The sequence below is a fragment of the Syngnathus acus genome, chromosome 6 (genome assembly GCF_901709675.1).
Source record: "Syngnathus acus chromosome 6, fSynAcu1.2, whole genome shotgun sequence".
Classification (NCBI taxonomy): Eukaryota; Metazoa; Chordata; class Actinopteri; order Syngnathiformes; family Syngnathidae; genus Syngnathus; species Syngnathus acus.
The window spans coordinates 9,524,853-9,543,864 of NC_051092.1; the positions used below are offsets into that span (position 1 = coordinate 9,524,853).

The window sequence follows — 19,012 nt, forward strand, 5'->3', positions numbered from 1 at the left end:
AAAATACTACGTTTCCCATAATGCATTGCACCCGACAACATAGGCAGACACTGCTACGATAGTGTGGACAAGATCCTTGATTTGTTCAGTAAGTGCATTTTGTTTGTCTAATGTGTCTTGCAGTAATAGTTATTGTATCGGTAATTACTTGTGTTTAGGTAACTACTTGTCTGTTTTCTTTGAATAACTTAACACTTCAGACTTTAGCGTACCATCTGGTGTTAGCCTGTCAGTTTCATCATTCTGTTACTGAAACCCAAAAAATGCTGAGTGTTTAGCTAGCGTCCAACTGCTGTTCGTTTTGCTACCTCCGGGTTTTGAGCTGATAATATTGTTGGCGTGTACATCATTATTTCAGTAAATCGCAGGTTCCCCTTTTCGTAACATTTTCAAAATGAGTCAAATCATTCCATCGTTGACTGTTAGCAGTGTGCACACGTCAACATTGCTGTCGTTCAACAGTAAAGCGACGTCAACAGGCAGGCTTAGCTGATACTGATATCTTAATTAAGTTTTACATTTTGTTATAAATATAATTTTGCTATCTTGTCACGGACAGCTTGAAGAGCTTCGAGTATGGACGAAGACAACAATCCTGAGGTTTGTGTTTTTTGTTAGGTGTTTCTTGCCAAGCTAACACTATTTACACTTTAAGTGTTAACTGTAAAACGGATGCTAATAATATGCTAACAGCATTTATTAAAAGAAAACGAAAAAGAATGACAATTAAAAAAAAAAAACTCCCCACAGTTGTCAAACTGGAAAGACTTGTCACTACTCAAGTTCTATTTAGTAGATTTAAATTCTCTTAACTTAATTGTCACAGGACGAGTCTGTTGGACTTTCGGAGGATCCTTCAGAAGAGGCACCACCAATTCTCCCTCCTGGACTTTGTAAGATTTGACTTTTTAACCTCCCTAAGTTGTCATCAGTGATTGCTGGTTTGTATTTTTTTTTTTTTGTGACCAGAGACTGACCATGCTATTGTCTCTATTACAAAATCACCATTGACAATCTACCAGAATATACACCAGTGCTAACATTTTGACAAGCTTGCACACTTGTATATCGTATTTTATAAGTACAGAAGTACTTAAATACTAATACAAAGGTAAAAGCCATTTATATGCTAATGACACTATGCTCAGTGGCCAATTCAAGTTTCAAGGTGAGGTACTGTCTCATGATGTCAAAATGTGAGCAGCATGACATTGAGGACTGTTCTAATCCCAATTCCATCCGCATCAAGAAATGTAAAGGTTGATTGCTGGACATACGTCTTGTCACGCCCTTAAAACTGCTGGGTTAAAAAAAAAAAAAAAAAAAACGCAATTTCCCGTTAAAATTTGGACCAACCCAGGAAGTTGGGTAAAAAACCATATTGCATTGTTTTGCAAAAAAAAAAAAAAAAATCTCGTTGTTTTGTGTTTAAAAAATTTTTTGTGTGTAAAACAACGCGGGAAGTTGTGCGGGTCTTTGACCTAACTTCCTGGGTCGATCCAATTTTTAAACCAAAATTAGGTTGTTTTTTACCCAGCGGTTTTAGATCCATTCGCATCTGCTGTGGTTGAACAAAGGAAGTAAGTTACACTTTTGTACATAGTATCTATTAGCAAATGTTAGGTGGAGGACATTGAAGGTGTTAACTGTGGCGGTACCTCTAATTTCACTTTTTTTTTTAGGTTATTTCAGCATCCTCGTGATCTGACTCAAAACAGTATTTATTCTTCAACCTGTAACAACTCTGAAAAGAAATTTATGGCTAGGATGTTTCCCCTTTCATATCTGCATTTGTGGCTTCAATTCTCTCATTGTAGCATGTGGCCCATCTGGGAGAGTTGAATGTCTTGTTGAGATGTTTAATGAGGATGGTACTGTAGATAAATTAACTGAAAATATGACAATACATAAAAACTTACTTTCTGTCGTTAATAACTGTCAGTGATCTTTGTTTTCCAGCCGACAGTGAAGCAATGGAACTGCTTTGGCAATATCGAGCCCGGCGTCGCCAGTCATCACCTGAGCTACCAGAGACAGTGACCCGTCTTGCTTCCCCTGATGGCAGCCTTCTGTACTTGGTGGGAACTGCCCACTTCAGTGACAGCAGCAAAAGAGATGTGACTTCGGTGAGCCTGTTTTACTATGAAACTTTGCGAGCCATCATTTTCTTTGTTTCGTCCTGTGTTTATTTCGTCTGTCAGTGTACATTTCAATTCTTTTCTCTTGGTTTGTCTGTATTGTTTCTTCCACTGCCGCAGACAATCCGTGCTGTGCAACCAGATGTGGTTGTGGTAGAGTTGTGCCAGTACAGAGTGTCCATGCTGAAGATGGATGAGAATACATTGCTGAGGGAAGCCAAAGAGATAAACCTTGATAAGGTCCAGCAGGCCATCAAACAGGTGAGACTTCATGGTAAAGCAGCTTTTGTGAAAAGCACTGTCAAATGAAGGAGACATATCAATTGAATTTGTTTCTGTGTTTGTCAGAATGGCGTGATGTCTGGCCTGATGCAGATTCTCCTCCTCAAAGTTTCCGCTCACATCACTGAGCAGCTCGGCATGGCTCCTGGTGGCGAGTTCAGGGAAGCCTTCAAAGAGGTGTCATTTTTTTCACACACACTAAACTTTATTGATTTTGATCTCCCTCCCGATGCATCTTGTCCTTTTTTATTTTATTTTTTACACAGGCTGGACATGTGCCATTTTGTAAGTTTCATCTTGGAGACAGGCCCATACCTGTGACGTTCAAAAGGGCCATCGCTGCCCTCAGCCTGTGGCAGAAGGCCCGTCTCGCTTGGGGTCTTTGCTTTCTGTCAGACCCAATCAGGTGCCTTACACGTTGTTTCCTTTTTTTTAGTGTAGAAATAATAGAGATGAAATATTCATTATTTGTTGGTTTTGGTGTTTGAATTTCAGATCAGTATTTAAGTATTTCTTCATCCTGAAATAATTATTTTAGCAGACAATTCAAGGTAGATTTTTCCAAGAGTAATTGAGTTCAGTTTTCCATAGTGATATGTTCTTATGTTATGATACCAGGTAACCCTTGTTATTGAGCTGTTATAGTAGATGTTGGTAAATGGAGTCTAAATGTGTGTATGAACTAAATGAAACAGGTTTTTGAAAGCTTGTATAGATTATATCAAGCCATACTTGTTCCCCTACAGTTCCCCTTTTCTTTTTGTCACTGAACCACAAAACTGTACATGATCAAGAATACTACCATCCATATGTCACACTGAGCTTGTCATGCTGTGCTTTGTGCCACATTTCAGCAAAGAAGATGTAGAGAAATGCAAACAGAAGGACCTGCTTGAACAGACCATGTCAGAGATGATAGGAGAGTTTCCTGCACTTCACCAGACCATAGTGGCTGAGAGAGACATCTACCTCACGCACACACTGCGCCAGGCTACACGCTGTGTGGAGGCTCCTCCTAATGCCCAGAGTAGGTGTTGCATTGCGCAATTAGCATGCATGTTTGGTGGTCTCTACACAGGGGCGTGCAGAGACTGTTGGAGGATGATCATTTGTGGTCACAAAATAATTATTTGTGACATTGAACTAGGTATAACAATTTCTTTCATAGTTGGCCAGATTGGTAAGCAAATTAAGAGTTATTTTCCTAGAAACTACTATATAATGTTATCTTCTCTCAGTTCTTTCATCTTCAATGCTCGCTATGCTAATATATTACCAGGAGGCTGCATCCTCAGTTTAACGATTTAATGTATGTCAGAAAAATCGATTACACAGCTGTGAAGCCTTTTCTGCGAGATTGCGGAAGGTCTAACCCCCACCTCCAGGATTGCTACTCTTATACTCCAGGTCGCCAAGCTACAAGGGTGTGACTCTACCTAGCCTGTGTGATAATATGTGACCTTGTGGTAATGTACTGTATGTGCAAAGAGTGTCAGAGAAGGGTCACAGCAAGATAACAGCATAGCTCAAGCTATCTATCTAATCACAGTATGTGCCAAAGAGGCCTATTCTAACAATGTGGAGGTTGAGGCTAAAGGGTAAGACTGATTTCCCTTTCAGGCTGGGAATAAGCAACAAAAGCAATCTGAATAAACTTGGCATTTCAGGCTATAGATGACAACAGAATAACAAAAGACTTGCCATAAGGGCACCAAGCATTTCACATTTAAAAAAAAAAAAACGTTTCCATTTTTGTCTGTCATACTTCATCATCAAATTATGTCTCTTTGATTGGACTAAGAAACACTTATCAAATATGTCCTTGATGAGACTAAAGTCAATGTTGTATTATTAACGTATCATTCAATTATATAATTTTATGTTGTTTGAGTTCAAGAGCATGTTATCTTGTACACTCTTGCAGAAGTGCCTGCTGTTGTGGTGGGAGTTGTTGGGATGGGTCACGTGCCTGGCATTGAAAGAAACTGGGATAAGCATCTCAACATCAGTGAAATTATGAGGTATGTTTTATTTTTTCTTTAAGTAATAGTGGGTAATGATTTCCCATGTTTTCTCTTTTTGCATTTTATATTTCTGCAGTGTATATATATATATATATGTATATGTATTTTTTTTGCTTGCACGATCTATTTGTTTGGGTTCATCACAAAGATTCCATTCGTTTGATTCCAGTTCACCAATTCAATGGCGCCAGGCGGTCATATGACATGGTGGACAGGCAAAAATTCTTGAGCTTTTGTTTTACGTGATGCATGGCAGAAAATACAGAGGAAAATAATCAGCTCTTTCTGCCAATAGAATTCTAATGTGAATCACCTTATTTGTCTTCCACTTCTGCAGTGTTGCACCCCCATCTCAGTTTGGCTGGGTTTTGCACTCTGTAGTCAAAGGTGTCATGATGGCTATGCTGGGGTATGTCTGCTACCGCGCTGGAAGAAGTTTACATCAAGCCCTGATGTCTTCATCTGCTGTTCGATCTATTGTGGACAATCTACGACCATCTCCTGCTTGACCTCACAGGTCAGCTGAAAGGCATCACTGACTAATCCAACACTTGATTCATGAAAACAGTGCATCTTTTACCTATGGCCTTAAAAGGAGGTGCAGCTGAAAGGAAGTGTTGCTCAGCCAACAAGGACCTCAGGGGGACACCACATTTCATTCACTGTGGAGCCCCAATGGACATTGTATGGCCTTACGCCAAAGAAATCTACACAATTGTTTTGACATTTTGTGGAAAGGCTTTATGATCTAAGGTATGAAAATACTAATACTGTGTTTGTAATGCTTCGAGGAGAGTTAAGAACATTTTACGTTATATTTAGTCAAATCCATAAGGAATCATCTTAAGACAAACGCTCTCGCAATATTTCCATACGATTTACTCCTTTTCTTTCTACATTACTTTTCGGTTGGCAGTCATTATACAGCTAAGCCTCGATTTTTACGCGCTTCGATTCTATGCAACTTTGTGTCTAACGCTGTTTGGTCATGGATCCCGATTTTTTTTATCCCATTTTAAATGGACGGTATTGTAGAAATTGCTGTGCAAAAAGAGGCAGTTTCTACTTTTGACTACGCAACTGCGTGTCGTTTATTCCTTTTCTCCTTCCTTGTTCCTCAGTAACATGGCGGTGCAAAACTCACGTTATCTCTCTTAAAGGGATCGCAGCAATAACATAAAGGTTGTACATTAGCACAATGGAGCAAACTCACCGGCATCAAATAGATTTTCATAAAAAGACTTCTTATAATTTTAATAATATCGTAGTAATTTTCACCCAGAACAATTATGTTATTCCCCAAATGCAAACACTTGTATCTTAGTGTTTCCCTACTGCAATTTCTCGATACACTTGTATGCATGGCTTTGAATTTTTTTTCCCTTTCCAAGACTTTCTAAATAACACGCTTTTGAGGTTCACGTGATTCCCAAATTTTGGAACCCAAAGTCCGTGTAGAATCAAGGCTTAGCTGTAAATAGTACCTAAAAATGCAATGGCAACCAGTTCAGGGTGTAACCCGCCTACTGAATTGATGGATGAATGGGAATAACAGCGAAGGCTAATGCCAAATAGAAAAATAATTTAATGACCATACTTGTTTTTTTTTGTTTCTTTTACAGTGGATTGTGATTAAATTTTTACCAACTCTATTATTTACTTGGGATGTATTTGTAGACTTTAGTTGGCATAACAAATGTTTTCCATGTTCACAGTCCTGCCTCTGCTAAAAAGTGCCTCTCAATGCATCAGGAAGTGTATATGCATTTTAACATACTGTATTACCCTCAAATGGTCAGTGCAAATTTATAAAGTTCTATTGGCATATTTTGTAAATAGTTATTTTAAACTTAGACTTTCAATATATGATTAATTGATTTCAATCAAATTAATACCATGGCACCTAGATTCAGTGAAGGCTTATGTTTCTCAGGGTGAGTAATGTATTAATAAATAATATTCATCAATGTCATCCTTACTACAAACCTGCAGGACTTTTATTTGCCCAGATTTTAGCATCAATCAATTGGACCTCAATCTCTGGTTAAGGTTAATCGATGACTGATTTTTGTGAGTGCAGGAAGCAATCTTTAAATCAATGTCATCCTTATAAACCTACAGGACTTTAATTTGCCCAGATTTTAGCATCAGTCAATTGGACCTCAATCTCTGGTTAAGGGTAATTGATGACTGATTTTTCCGTGTGCAGGAAGTCATCTTTAAATCCTAAAATAAATCAAATTCATGTCACCAGCTCTTTGTACCGACTGCTTATCCCCTTCCAGTTGTAATTGTCTTAAAATGTGTCCAACTTTCATTACTGTACAATCGCTTCTCAGTAGACTGCAAACTATGGCTGCCCTATCTGTTTGGGCTGCCATTGGATAATTTGAACTTGATATCGAATAAACTAAAGGTCTTAATACAATTTCATTGTCTCACATCTGCAAACCTGCATGTCCCCTTTTTAATTTGCCCACCGCTTGAATTATGGCCCAGTTGAAAAAACAACAACCCCAAAGCGTAATGCTACCACCGTCATGCACTTGTGTAGACGTATCTTTTGGAATCATAGCAAAGAAAAAAGTCAAATCGACGACACTGCAACGTAATGTTAATGTACATTAAGCAATAAAATGTCAGATCTTTGTCATGTCCATTCACTAAAAACACGTCAAAATTCCTCTCATCTGCTGTAGTTAACCGGCACTCCCCAAAGATTCACGTCTCTCTCGCTTTCGTACAGTTAAAAGCAAATGTAAATAATTCATAAATAAATTATTTCTAAAAGAAAACTTCTTTTAATCCACACGATCATAACGTTATCTGCTTCGGATAGGGAATAAAAGTACCGTAAAACATTTTGTTCCATAATTTCTACATTTTCTTGTCGGACAAATAACAATGTAACACCATCTGAATACAAACATCCGCTGTTACTTCCGTATTATGAAAGCATGACGAAGTAACATGAGCGTGACTTAGTTTGATGGCTCTAGTGGCACTTCGACTGAGATCAGGTACGTTCCGTCTTTTTAGCCCAGGTGTGTCCTTGTTTCGATCCCTAACCTCGGTCGGGATGGACGAAATGGGTCTGGCTATGAGTCGTTCACCACTGGAGCGACTCCCCTTTGACAATGTCGCCCTGAAGAAACTTCCACTGGACCCCTCGGAGGAACCGGGGGTGCGACAGGTGAAGGGAGCGTGCTTCTCCAGGGTCATGCCGCAGCCACTGAGCAAGCCTCGGTTTGTGGCGGTGTCTCACGAAGCTTTGGCTCTCCTGGGGCTCAACGGGGATGAGGTCATGGATGACCCACTTGCGCCAGAATATCTGAGCGGCTCTAAAGTAATGCCTGGATCCGAGCCTGCTGCTCATTGCTACTGTGGCCACCAGTTTGGCCATTTCGCTGGTCAGCTAGGTGACGGGGCGGCCTGCTACCTGGGGGAGGTAAGCGTGCCACCCAATCGGGACCCCGACCTGTTGCACGAAAACCCAAGTGGCCGATGGGAGATTCAGGTGAAAGGTGCAGGACTTACCCCCTATTCCAGGTACAAAACTGTTTTTGCATTTGTACCAAATAATTTAATGGCATCCATAGCATATCACAATCGTGCAACTGAGATATTGTGCATTTTATTTGCAATGATGATAATATTCAAGTACAATTACTCAATTACTTAAATGTCAATATAAATGTGAGCCTCTTAATCCATGTTGACAGTTTATTCAGGCGTATGTAACCTCACTGCTCAGCGGAGTCTTGTGTTGACAATAATATGTAAATGACACAGTTGGCAACAAACAGCACCTTGATATAGTGTGGCTCTCTCTCAATAGACAAGCCGATGGCCGTAAGGTGTTGCGCTCTAGCATTCGAGAGTTCCTCTGTAGCGAGGCCATGCATTTCCTGCATGTGCCCACCACAAGAGCAGGCTCTGTTGTTACATCAGACAGCAAAGTCGTAAGGGATATCTACTACAGCGGACACCCTAAACATGAGAGATGCTCAGTGGTTCTCAGGATCGCACCTACCTTTTTAAGGTGAGTAATTTATGCTCTTGAATTTATCATGTTTCTGAGTTTCCTGGATTTGATTGTTGCCCTTGTCTGCTATCTGAACAGGTTTGGTTCTTTTGAGATATTTAAGAAGGCAGATGACTTCTCAGGTCGTCAGGGCCCCAGCTATGGACACGATGAGCTCCGAGGACAGATGTTGGACTATGTCATTGAGATGTTCTACCCAGAGATCCAGCAGCAGTACTCAGATCGAGTGGAGAGAAACGTGTCTTTCTTTAGAGAGGTTTGATCACCTTTTCCTCACCTTTTTAGAAGATGTCTGAGCAACCTTATCAGGGTTGAGACGTGTGGTAATTTAGGACCTGACGTCACAGACCATTTCGATCTTCTTAAGATATACCGTAATTTTCGGACTATAAGTCGCACCGGAGTATAAGTCGCACCAGCCATAAAATGCCCAAAAAAGTGAAAAAAACCCATATATATGTATATAAATCGCTCCTGAGTATAAGTCGCCCCCCCACCCAAACTATGAAAAAAAAACGCGACTTATAGTCCGAAAATTACGGTACACTACCGTTCAAAAGTTTGCAGTCACTTATTTTTCAAATACAAAACTATTTTTTCAATGTGGATAACATCAAACTAATCAGGATTACACTCTATACATTGTTAATGTGGTAAATGACTATTCTAGCTGCAAACATCTGTTTTTTATTGCAATATCGACATAGGCGTATAAAGGCCCATTTTCAGCAACCATCCCTCCAGTGTTCTGATGGTCCATTGCTTTTGATAATTGTGTTAGGCTAATGGATGATTAGAAAACCCTTGTGCAATCATGTTACTTTTCATGAAAAACACTAAATTGTCTGGGTGACCCCAAACTTTTGAACGGTAGTCTAATAAATGACACAGTGACAGCATGTGCTTAGTCACTGAGTTCTCTCTTTAGCTGAGGGAATCGAAGAAATATTCAAAGCAAGACTGTTTAGTAATTTAGAAAAATAACCTGCAGATGGTGCCAAAGTCATACTTAAATTTTAGCACAAAACCATCAAAAGGATTAGAATTTTTGAATAAGCAAATTTAGAAAATGACAAACTACAAATGTAGTTGTTCACTGTACTTGCTTTTAAAGCATGTACATAGGATGACATTTGAATTTATTAATTAGTTTAATTTAAAAAAAATTAATTTTAATATAAAAATTTAATTTTTATGAATTAAAATATATTTTTCTATAGTCTATATTAAAAACTATTTTTTGATCAATCCTGCTTCAAAGTTGTGCACTTGGCAAGCTTTATGTAGCCTCGGATGCTCTGCATGAATTAGTGGTGAGTCAAATTATTTTGCAAATTAGCTGTAAAAAGTGAAAGCCAAATCTAATTGTGTATTTTTCCACAGAAGAATGTTTAAATATTGTATCAAATATGCTTTTCAAAATCACGTGGCCTGTCTTAGACAAAGATGCGAACATTTTTTGTTATCATATTCAATGGGTTATTGGTCTGTTTTTATTCATCGCTCATTTTATTTTATTTATTATTTATTATTTATGGTTTGTGCCTTCTTGTTTTTGTTTTGTGTCGCCTACTTGTATGTCTCGTCACCGTGGGATGGAGGAAACGGAATTTCGGTTTCTTTGTGTGTCTTGACATATGAAGGGATTGACAATAAAGCTGACTTTGACTTTGACTTTGACTTTAATGTCAGAAAAAGAGCATTTCATCCCATGTCACCTTTCATGACTTCTTGTTTGAAGGTGATGCATCGAACAGCTCGACTGGTGGCTCAGTGGCAATGTGTAGGATTTTGTCATGGTGTCCTGAACACAGACAACATGAGCATACTGGGACTCACACTGGACTATGGTCCCTATGGCTTCATGGATAGGTGAGATTGCTATGGAATACAGGAGCTTTGCATTTTCTCCTTCTTTATGTTCATGCTTCTTCATGTTTAATTCACCCCAGGTTTGATCCAGACTTCATTTGCAACGCTTCCGACAACTCTGGACGCTACTCTTACCAGGCTCAGCCATCTATTTGCCGCTGGAATCTTGTCAAGTTTGCTGAGGCTCTCGATCCAGAGCTTCCACCTGACCGGGCAAACTCTGTTATGGAGGAATATTTGGATTTGTATAACAGATACTACCTTGATAATATGAGGAAGAAGCTGGGTTTGTTGAATAAAGAGGAACCCGAGGACGAGATCCTCATCACAGAACTGCTGCAAACCATGCACAATACAGGTAAGACCTTAGTGGTCAATTGTGCAGCTCTTATATTGGCTCTTAGTTGGCTGCTCATGGGTCATTGATGTTAGGGCCGAGACAGAAAGCTGAAGAGACGAGAGAGAAAAAAAAAAAATATATATATATATTTTTTTTTTAACTTAGATTTTCTCATTTGAACTTGTGGGCTGTTATTGTGCAGGGGCTGACTTCACCAATACGTTCCGCAGTCTAAGTCGGATTTCCTGTCCCTCCGAGGGAGAAAGTGACACAGAAGCGGAGCTTGTCAAAGAATCTGTAAAACTGTTGATGGAGCAGTGTGCCTCTTTGGAGGAGCTCAAAGATGCCAATAAACCCACCATGGACCCACGGTGAGATACTGCAGCCTGAACATTAACTGGATGATGTGGTGTCTGGCTTTTTTAAGACACACTTTAACTACAAACTCCTCCCGTCAAGTTGGGACCTTGTGTAATATGTTTTTTTTTTAATTTAATGCCTGTACACTGTTGCGAAAAAAGCTGGTACAGGGGCATATTTATCACATTTGCAGGCCTCAAATTAAAAATGAGAGAATAGGAAAAAAAGCCTCCGTTTGAAAATTAAATATTTTGTTCACTGAAGGGAATTTTGATCGGAAAGGATTTGGATATCATTCTATTCTATTTCAATTACGTTTTATACAACATTGCAATTTAGTTGTAATCTGGATTGTATTTCCAAAGAAATGTTTTACTGTTCTCAGTAATGTAATACGTTTCAATTTATCAGATTTCCTGGAGTGACTGTGTTTACGCAGCATAGAGCATGTGATCATGCTCCGTAGAGATAATCTTCATTTGCTATAAAAGTCCCCCCCCCCCCCCCCCCCCCCCCCCACACACACACACATATTCTCTATGATAACCTGGTCGAGCACACATTTTCGCATGTTCATTAATTCACAACACACTATAGAGGTCAAACCAAGCAAGTAAATGAAGGGCAGTTGAAATGAAACGAGCCCTATTTATCCAGGATCTTTTGGAAAATCCTCCCAGAAGAGTACAAGTGCCTCCAAGTCATGTTCCAATTCTGTGTTCATTCTATGTACCAAGCACTGACTATTTGTATGTTCTGCCTGCCTTCACCAGGGAGTTGACGATGCTACTTTCCATGGCACAGAGCAACCCAGCGCTGTTCCAGATGATTTCAGACAGAATGACAATAGCGAGGCAGCTCAACCGACTCAGCAAATTAAAGGAACTGATGGAGACCAACGAGGAAGAAGTCAAAACCAAACAGACTGAGGAGTGGACCTGCTGGATCACACGCTATAGGTGGGATGCCAGTGGAGAAGTGGACACTGTGATTGGACTCGTGTCTGGAGGCAGTCACGAAAAAGCAACAGTTGCTTGTAAAACGAACTTGAGGTGGTTAAACCGCAAGGCCCGGATGAGAGAGATGTCAAAGTGTCACTGATAAAGTGGGGGAGTAACAGTTAAAACAGGAAATGGGCTGTTGGGTGTTCCGTTACTGTTCTTAGACGTCTCTTTCGGTATCACCATGACAGGAAGCGTCTGGCTCAAGAACTGGAGGGCAACAGTGACGTGCAGGTTGTGCAAGAGAAGAGGGTAAGGGTTATGAATAGCACCAACCCACGTGTGGTGCTCCGGAACTACATTGCCCAGAATGCAATAGAGGCTGCTGAGAGTGGAGACTTCTCAGAGGTATGATCAACTGATGTTTGTGATCATGATTATTATAATTGAAGATATGATGAATTACTGGAACAGTGACCTGTGGTCTGATGAGACCAAGATTATAAATTAATCTTCGTTCAAGTGGTGCCAGGTTTGTGTTGCAGCCAGGTGAGGAATACAAACGCAAGTTACACTGTTTTTCAGGTTCGGAGACTCCTCAAAGTTCTGGAGAAGCCTTTCTCCTCTCAGCCGGGTCTGGAGGTTCCTGCTTGGGTGGGCCAAGGCGGTGCCACCCAACAGGGGGAGAGAGACGATGGCGAAGAGCAACAGGAAGATGTAGCATCTTCCTCGACAGTCCGATCTCCTGTACCCTATGACAGCAAACCTCCAGCTTGGTCTCAGGCAATCTGTGTCACATGATCTTCATAATAACTTCCCTGAGCTTCATCATCCGGCCTGCCAAGATATGAGGGAAGTGGTAGTGTTTGACTTCCTTTTTTTCCCCCTCCACATTTTAATATTTGCACAACTCTATCACTGTGTGGTGGGCCGGTATCAGGGAAGTGAGTCTGAAATTCATTATTCCATAGAGAACATCAGCAGTACAAGACACCCAGGGAACAAGTTGAGTTTGGTGCCACAAATGTATTACTACTGCTGTGACAAATCAAATACAATTATGATGTGCTTTTGCACACATTAAAAAGGTTATATTGATTTTTCTTTTAATCCTCTATATTGTAAAACAAAAACCCATCTTGTTCCCTGTCTGTTTGGTGCCTGGTGGCTGTTAATGACGGCTCAGACGGAAAGTCTTACAAGGACCTGTCTGAGGCTGATAAACTGTGGAAGTAATGCTTGAAAATATACCAAATAGAATGCATTAGGTCTCATAATATACTTACCACTTAATTGCTCTGGATTGTTTTTCTGAGATTGTCCAAAGTTGTACAACTGCAACAGATGAAAAAGAGGAACTCAAGTGGCACATTATCTTATATGCTTAGCTATGCATGAAATCCTAATAAAGTTCTTCACTAATCTCAAATGCCTTCAGTTCTAGGAAGCACAAATCATACAAAGACAGCAACGCTGAAAATGAACACTCCTTTCACCCAATAAACAATGGCCACGTAGGCGCAATTTACGCAAGATGATATTTTTCCCGCATGTTGAGATGAAGACATGTCCTAGCAAGTCCTAAACCTTCCGCAAATGCTTGCACAAAGCTTTAATGACAGCCAACCTGACAATTATCTCATTTCTGGAGACTCGGGGCTGTGTTATTTGGATGTACCAGTTGAACGCGCCCCTTTCTTTGCGCGTAGTGTCGTGTGACACACATTCCAGGTGTCTCACCTTTTATGGCAGGCGTTTAAACTAGATCGGGAGTGGCTTTGCGCGACCTGAGGGCGCACCCTGAACAGCTACTGACGCACGCGCATACAAACACGGGCGCAATGGTCGACGCACATGAGCTCGAACAATGGACGAGTAGGTCCCGAAGAGACTGAACTACAAAAGAGAAAAATAATCCATCTTTAATTTCCTTCAATTTCTCACACCAAGAATGTCTCGACGAGTCAGACCGGGCTACTATAGGCAGGAAATTAACAAAACCTCATGGGAGGTACCGGATCGGTACCGTGATCTGAAGCAGGTGGGGACAGGAGCATACGGGACGGTATGGTGAGTGAAATCGGACAAATCCATGTAAAAGTCATTTTGTCTTTTTGCGTGTGTGCGGATAGGTGATGCCGTGAAGGAACAGATGTTATACGGCCGAGCAACCTCATTGTGTCTTGTTTAACAAAGGAGAGCGTCATTTGGACGCGTTTTCTTTTCTTTTTTCTTTTTTATAGCCACTTTTTAGTTGAATGATGGAGAAAACCATGGCGGCAACCTTGCATAGTGTTTATTTAAAAAAAAAAAAAGTGATCCCCAAATTTGAAGGCTGCGCAAGCAATGCGTGTCTTGCTGAGTGCATTCATTCTACTGTCATGATATACGAACTCGGTGGGCGGACCCTGCTTGAGCTGCTGCCTCAAAAACAACCAATAATACTTGAATAACACAACCAAAGTTATTAGTGTTATTGTTTGATACCAGCCCAAAATGATTTGTTAGTTTGTTCGGTAGCTACATTTGCAGTTTCTTGAGATATAGCACATCAACAAATTGCATTTTGAAAGACATCAATCAGGGGTATGTTTGTTCAGTAACCAACTGTACTACCATACTGAGATATACAATATTTCTTATATTTTTAGAAATTGCTCATTTTTATTAACATGATTTTATATTTGGGTCTCAAGTGTATCTCATGTTGTGGCCTGTCAAGAATGTCTTCAAACCAGGCAGTAGACTGCGAGGAATGCAATGATTAATGACAGATTGTTACTTGCTTGAATAAGATTAAAAATAAAAACTAATATTATGTAGCTCTTTTCCTCTCTTTCAGCTCAGCCGTGGATGTCAGAACCAGAGCCAAAGTGGCCATCAAGAAGCTGTATCGACCTTTTCAGTCCGACCTGTTTGCCAAACGAGCCTACCGGGAGTTGAGACTCCTCAAACACATGAAACATGAAAACGTAAGATCAACTATTTCTTTTTCGTACTACTCCAAATATTTGAATTAGGCTGTATGGTCTGTTCGCTGCAGGTGATCGGTCTCTTGGATGTGTTTACTGCGGATCTCTCTTTGGACAGATTTAATGATTTGTAAGTGCCAATTATATGCAGAACATTCCTTTTTAACCACATTACGTCTCACACTTGCATTAATTCTTGACCTGCTAGTTACCTAGTGATGCCATACATGGGGACGGACCTGGGCAAAGTGATGAAGCTGCAGAGGCTGTCTGAAGAAAAAATCCAATATTTGGTGTATCAGATCCTCAAAGGGCTCAAGGTGGAGAACTCTCATTAGACCTGTTCACAATCTGTGGATCCCATTGTTCTGTTAATTAAATCTCACATATGCTCTTTTATTGCAGTACATTCATTCCGCTGGTATCATCCACAGGGTAAGTTTGCTTCTATTCTTCAGATTTTCATGTGTGTGATCCACTCAACATAACAAGGTGTCTTATATGAGCTCACCTCTCTCTTGTTTTTTTTACTTCTTTGTACAGTGTATTGACACTGTCTGCTCATGTGAACTTTTCAGGACCTTAAACCAGGAAATCTTGCCATTAACCAAGACTGTGAGCTCAAGGTATACACACACGCACCCTAATAACCCCAAAAACATGAAACGTAATAATAATTTAAAAAAAGTAATTACATGTTCCAATATTACATTTTGTTTCCATAACCCTTTTACATTTAACTGGAAAAACTATAGTATTACCAATAAAGACACTTGGTCTTAACTATGTTTGTATAAATTAAAAAGAGTATTTACACATTGCTGTTGCTCCCTCTTCAAAGGCAATGAGCCATATATGGTTGAATAAATTACCAAATTAATCCTTGATACATGTAATGCATGTAAATATGTTTTTAGTAACCATCATCAACTATAAGTTCTGAAAAAGATGGCAGTGTCGCACTGGTAAAGGGACTTAACTGAGGAGTGTCACAATCACGTATTCTTGATGGCATCATTGTGAATTCACCTGTCCTGTCATGTCAGATCTTGGACTTCGGTTTAGCACGTCAGGCTGACAGTGAGATGACAGGCTATGTGGTGACTCGCTGGTACCGAGCCCCAGAAGTCATCTTGAGCTGGATGCACTACAGTCAGACCGGTAATAGATTATCTCTTGCAAAGTGCTCTCAGTTTAATGAAATGTTTTGGCTGTATGTACGCTACATACACTTGTGTGTATGAATTCTACTGTTGCACTCAGCTTCTCAACGCAAAGCTGCTGCTACCAATTGTGATTTATCACAAAATGTTGCCATCTTTCAGGCTCAAGGCTGTCCAGCTGCTGATGACGTGGATCACCAAAAATTATTTAGCAAATGAATTTAATCAGCCAGCTACATTTTGTGTTTGAATTTTAAAACCTACTGAACTATTTATACGTTGAGTTTAATTTCAGTGAACACAATGGCAATTTTTTGCTATGTCACTGCACTTTGGAAAAGTGTGCATACTTTGTCTGTTTTGAGACCCAATTCAGTGAGATTCATAACCTAAGCTTGAGTGGGATCCTGGCACATTCATGTTGTTGATGTTGCTGTCAATATTATGAGTGACTGCAAATGCCAATAACAATATTAAGAATAAAGACAAAATAGTATTCTATTGGTAATGGCTGAATTTTTCAAATTATTTTATTTGTTCGCGTCTCAGTGTTTGTTAAAATAGTTAACATTACTGATATAATGATGACATATTTAATCAATTTTGTCACCACGTTTTAAAAGTAGAAATTATTTAATTTTCAGCTTTTTGTTGTTTGTTTGTTTTGCTTGTTAGTTTGTATGTTTAGTATAGAATTGAGTATTACTATGCTATAAAATCTTTTAACACATGCACGGATGGCCTTAAAAAGCTTTATTTAATTCAGGAACAATGTTAAAGTCTGCTTTGTGACCCTGCAATATGAGGCACCCGAGCTTAATCCCATGTACCGTCACTTATGACCCACGAGATGGCGCTCGCTCAACATGCCAATTTGTTGATCCAGTTGAAGCAAAGCATTCAAGTTTGTATTAATGGTCTGTCTTGTGCTTCTTCCACAGTGGATATTTGGTCAGTAGGCTGCATCATGGCAGAGATGCTAATCGGGAAACCTCTTTTTAAAGGGAATGACCGTATCCTTTAAAATGTTCCTCTTTTTTTGTCCACAAGACGTTCCAGTTTTGTCTTTTTGTAATACGCATTTTGAATTGGACGTCACCTTTTGTTCCCTTAACCCCAAGTTTATCAGACCTTGATCAGCTGACTGAGATCATGAAGATCACAGGAACACCATCACAGGAATTTATAGCCAAACTACAATCAGATGATGTGAGTTTAAATAAGACAACAGCAAACAAATACAAACTTGACTAATAATAAAAATCAACTTGTATTTTCTATAACACATTACAAGTAACCCAACCATGATTCGTTCATTAAAAATCACATGGTGCCTACGTCCGTCGACAATCTAATTGAATATTCAGATTTTCCCATATGAATGTCGAGATTGACTTTTCTCTCAATTAATTGTAAGCGTTTTATTTTCAGGCCAAATGCTACATCAAAGGTCTTCAAAAAGTCGAAAAGAAAGACCTTCAAAAAGTTTTCTCCAAAGCCAATCCACAAGGTATTACATGTTTACTTTTGAATCAGATTCGGTATTTTCCTCACCTTTCACTTGTTTATTTTTTCCTCCACTAAATTGATTTCCTGTCCCACCTCATTTCTTCAGCTGTGTCTGTGCTGGAGCGCATGTTATTGCTGGATCCGGAAAGCAGGGTAACAGCGGCGGACGCTCTCTTGCTGCCATATTTCAGCGAGTTTCGGGAACCAGAGGAGGAGACGGAAGCTCAGCCGTACGACCACTCGCTGGACAACACAGACCTAGCCCTGGAACAGTGGAAACGTAAGGCAAAAGGGGAAATCAAACATGAATCAGTGCCACGACACATTTTTATTCTGCTTCTGTATATGTACTGTTTTTTTTTCTTCCTGTTTTTCTGTAGGTCACACCTTCACAGAAATCTTAACCTTTAAGCCTGTTGTGCCCGTGTCCAAGGAAACCTCTCTATAAGACATAAAGTACCCACATTTCATTCTTTTCCCCCCTGAACAATTAAGAAATATTTTCATAATTTTATCAGGGGTATTGCTGATCACCTTTTGACTTTACAGCGATCGTTTGCCTTATTCCGTCTCAAGTTGGTCCAGCATCTTAAACTTGTGCTGCTCCTCTTGTGCCTCAATTTCATGCGTTTGTACGTAATTAACCCAAGACAATCACTGCATGTTGTGCTTTTGTTTTGAGCTCAAATGCCATGAAATAGGCTTTCGGTAGAGGTACGCATGAGACGAGATCAGCACAAAGTGCTTTAGTCTGCATAGTTTTGTGTCTCTGCAGAAAATAGAATGATAGATTAGTTCAACTTGGATTGGATGAGAGTCAAGAATTTGGTTGGGAGTCTCTTTTTCTTTGTGATAAGATGTATTAGGTGTTTAATGTAACCTATGCATTAGGTTGCATTCCTTTTTGATGACACGTTGCCTTGCTGTTTTAATGGATTATATGTTTGTGGAAGATTTATTCGGACACGTTTTTCATGTATGTGACCTGGTTCATTCCGACGTCCTTAATAATGACAGCCAGTATCATCTCACTTTTCATTAACTCACCCAAATGTTGTTTACACTTATTAGCAAATGCATTTGTGAAACTAGTCATGCATTTTTAATTATAGTACCGTTCAGAGGATCATAGGAATGATATCAGCCAAATTTGCTTTTTTTTATTTATTTTTTTAGCAAACACAGAGTCTTGTAATTTAGCAATAGGAGAACAAACATACTGAAACACTGTTCGTAGCTGGTAATGCCACAGAAAGACAAAAATGCAAAACTAAGCAAAGCGTGCCAGTGTACATGGATGGCTGGGCGGTTTTGTTAATAAAAGACATGCAACAATTGTTCTACATCCCTTCAGTTGTTTATTAGC

General features: G+C 39.7%; 3 protein-coding genes across 6 annotated transcripts; all 3 read left to right on the plus strand.

Annotated features, from left to right (window-relative positions):
- Positions 1–14: 14 nt before the first annotated feature.
- trabd (TraB domain containing) lies at positions 15–6,867 on the plus strand. Of its 2 annotated transcripts, none has more exons than XM_037255185.1 (10): positions 15–88; positions 560–600; positions 827–893; positions 1,960–2,126; positions 2,259–2,399; positions 2,487–2,597; positions 2,687–2,826; positions 3,275–3,447; positions 4,345–4,441; positions 4,782–6,867. In XM_037255185.1, the coding sequence occupies exons 2-10, from the start codon at positions 577–579 to the stop codon at positions 4,951–4,953; spliced, it is 1,092 nt and encodes a 363-aa protein (XP_037111080.1). In that variant the 5' UTR covers positions 15–88; positions 560–576; the 3' UTR covers positions 4,954–6,867. The 2 variants fall into 2 exon arrangements, with proteins under 2 accessions (XP_037111080.1, XP_037111081.1); XM_037255186.1 differs by lacking the exon at positions 15–88 and adding an exon at positions 109–158.
- A 536-nt stretch (positions 6,868–7,403) lies between these two features.
- selenoo1 (selenoprotein O1) lies at positions 7,404–13,431 on the plus strand. Its single transcript, XM_037255183.1, has 9 exons — positions 7,404–7,993; positions 8,283–8,486; positions 8,568–8,745; positions 10,231–10,361; positions 10,442–10,719; positions 10,904–11,072; positions 11,835–12,020; positions 12,254–12,410; positions 12,588–13,431. Exons 1-9 carry the CDS (start codon positions 7,434–7,436, stop codon positions 12,810–12,812), a joined length of 2,088 nt encoding a protein of 695 aa, XP_037111078.1. The 5' UTR covers positions 7,404–7,433; the 3' UTR covers positions 12,813–13,431.
- A 210-nt stretch (positions 13,432–13,641) lies between these two features.
- Positions 13,642–18,983, plus strand: mapk12a (mitogen-activated protein kinase 12a). Of its 3 annotated transcripts, none has more exons than XM_037255187.1 (12): positions 13,642–14,072; positions 14,845–14,974; positions 15,046–15,104; positions 15,183–15,294; positions 15,380–15,409; positions 15,553–15,600; positions 16,021–16,135; positions 17,079–17,150; positions 17,267–17,346; positions 17,569–17,647; positions 17,753–17,926; positions 18,027–18,983. In XM_037255187.1, the coding sequence occupies exons 1-12, from the start codon at positions 13,954–13,956 to the stop codon at positions 18,092–18,094; spliced, it is 1,086 nt and encodes a 361-aa protein (XP_037111082.1). In that variant the 5' UTR covers positions 13,642–13,953; the 3' UTR covers positions 18,095–18,983. The 3 variants fall into 3 exon arrangements, with proteins under 3 accessions (XP_037111082.1, XP_037111083.1, XP_037111084.1); XM_037255188.1 differs by having other exon boundaries at positions 13,954–14,072; positions 17,838–17,926; XM_037255189.1 differs by lacking the exon at positions 13,642–14,072 and adding an exon at positions 14,102–14,505 and having other exon boundaries at positions 14,741–14,974.
- Positions 18,984–19,012: the final 29 nt, after the last annotated feature.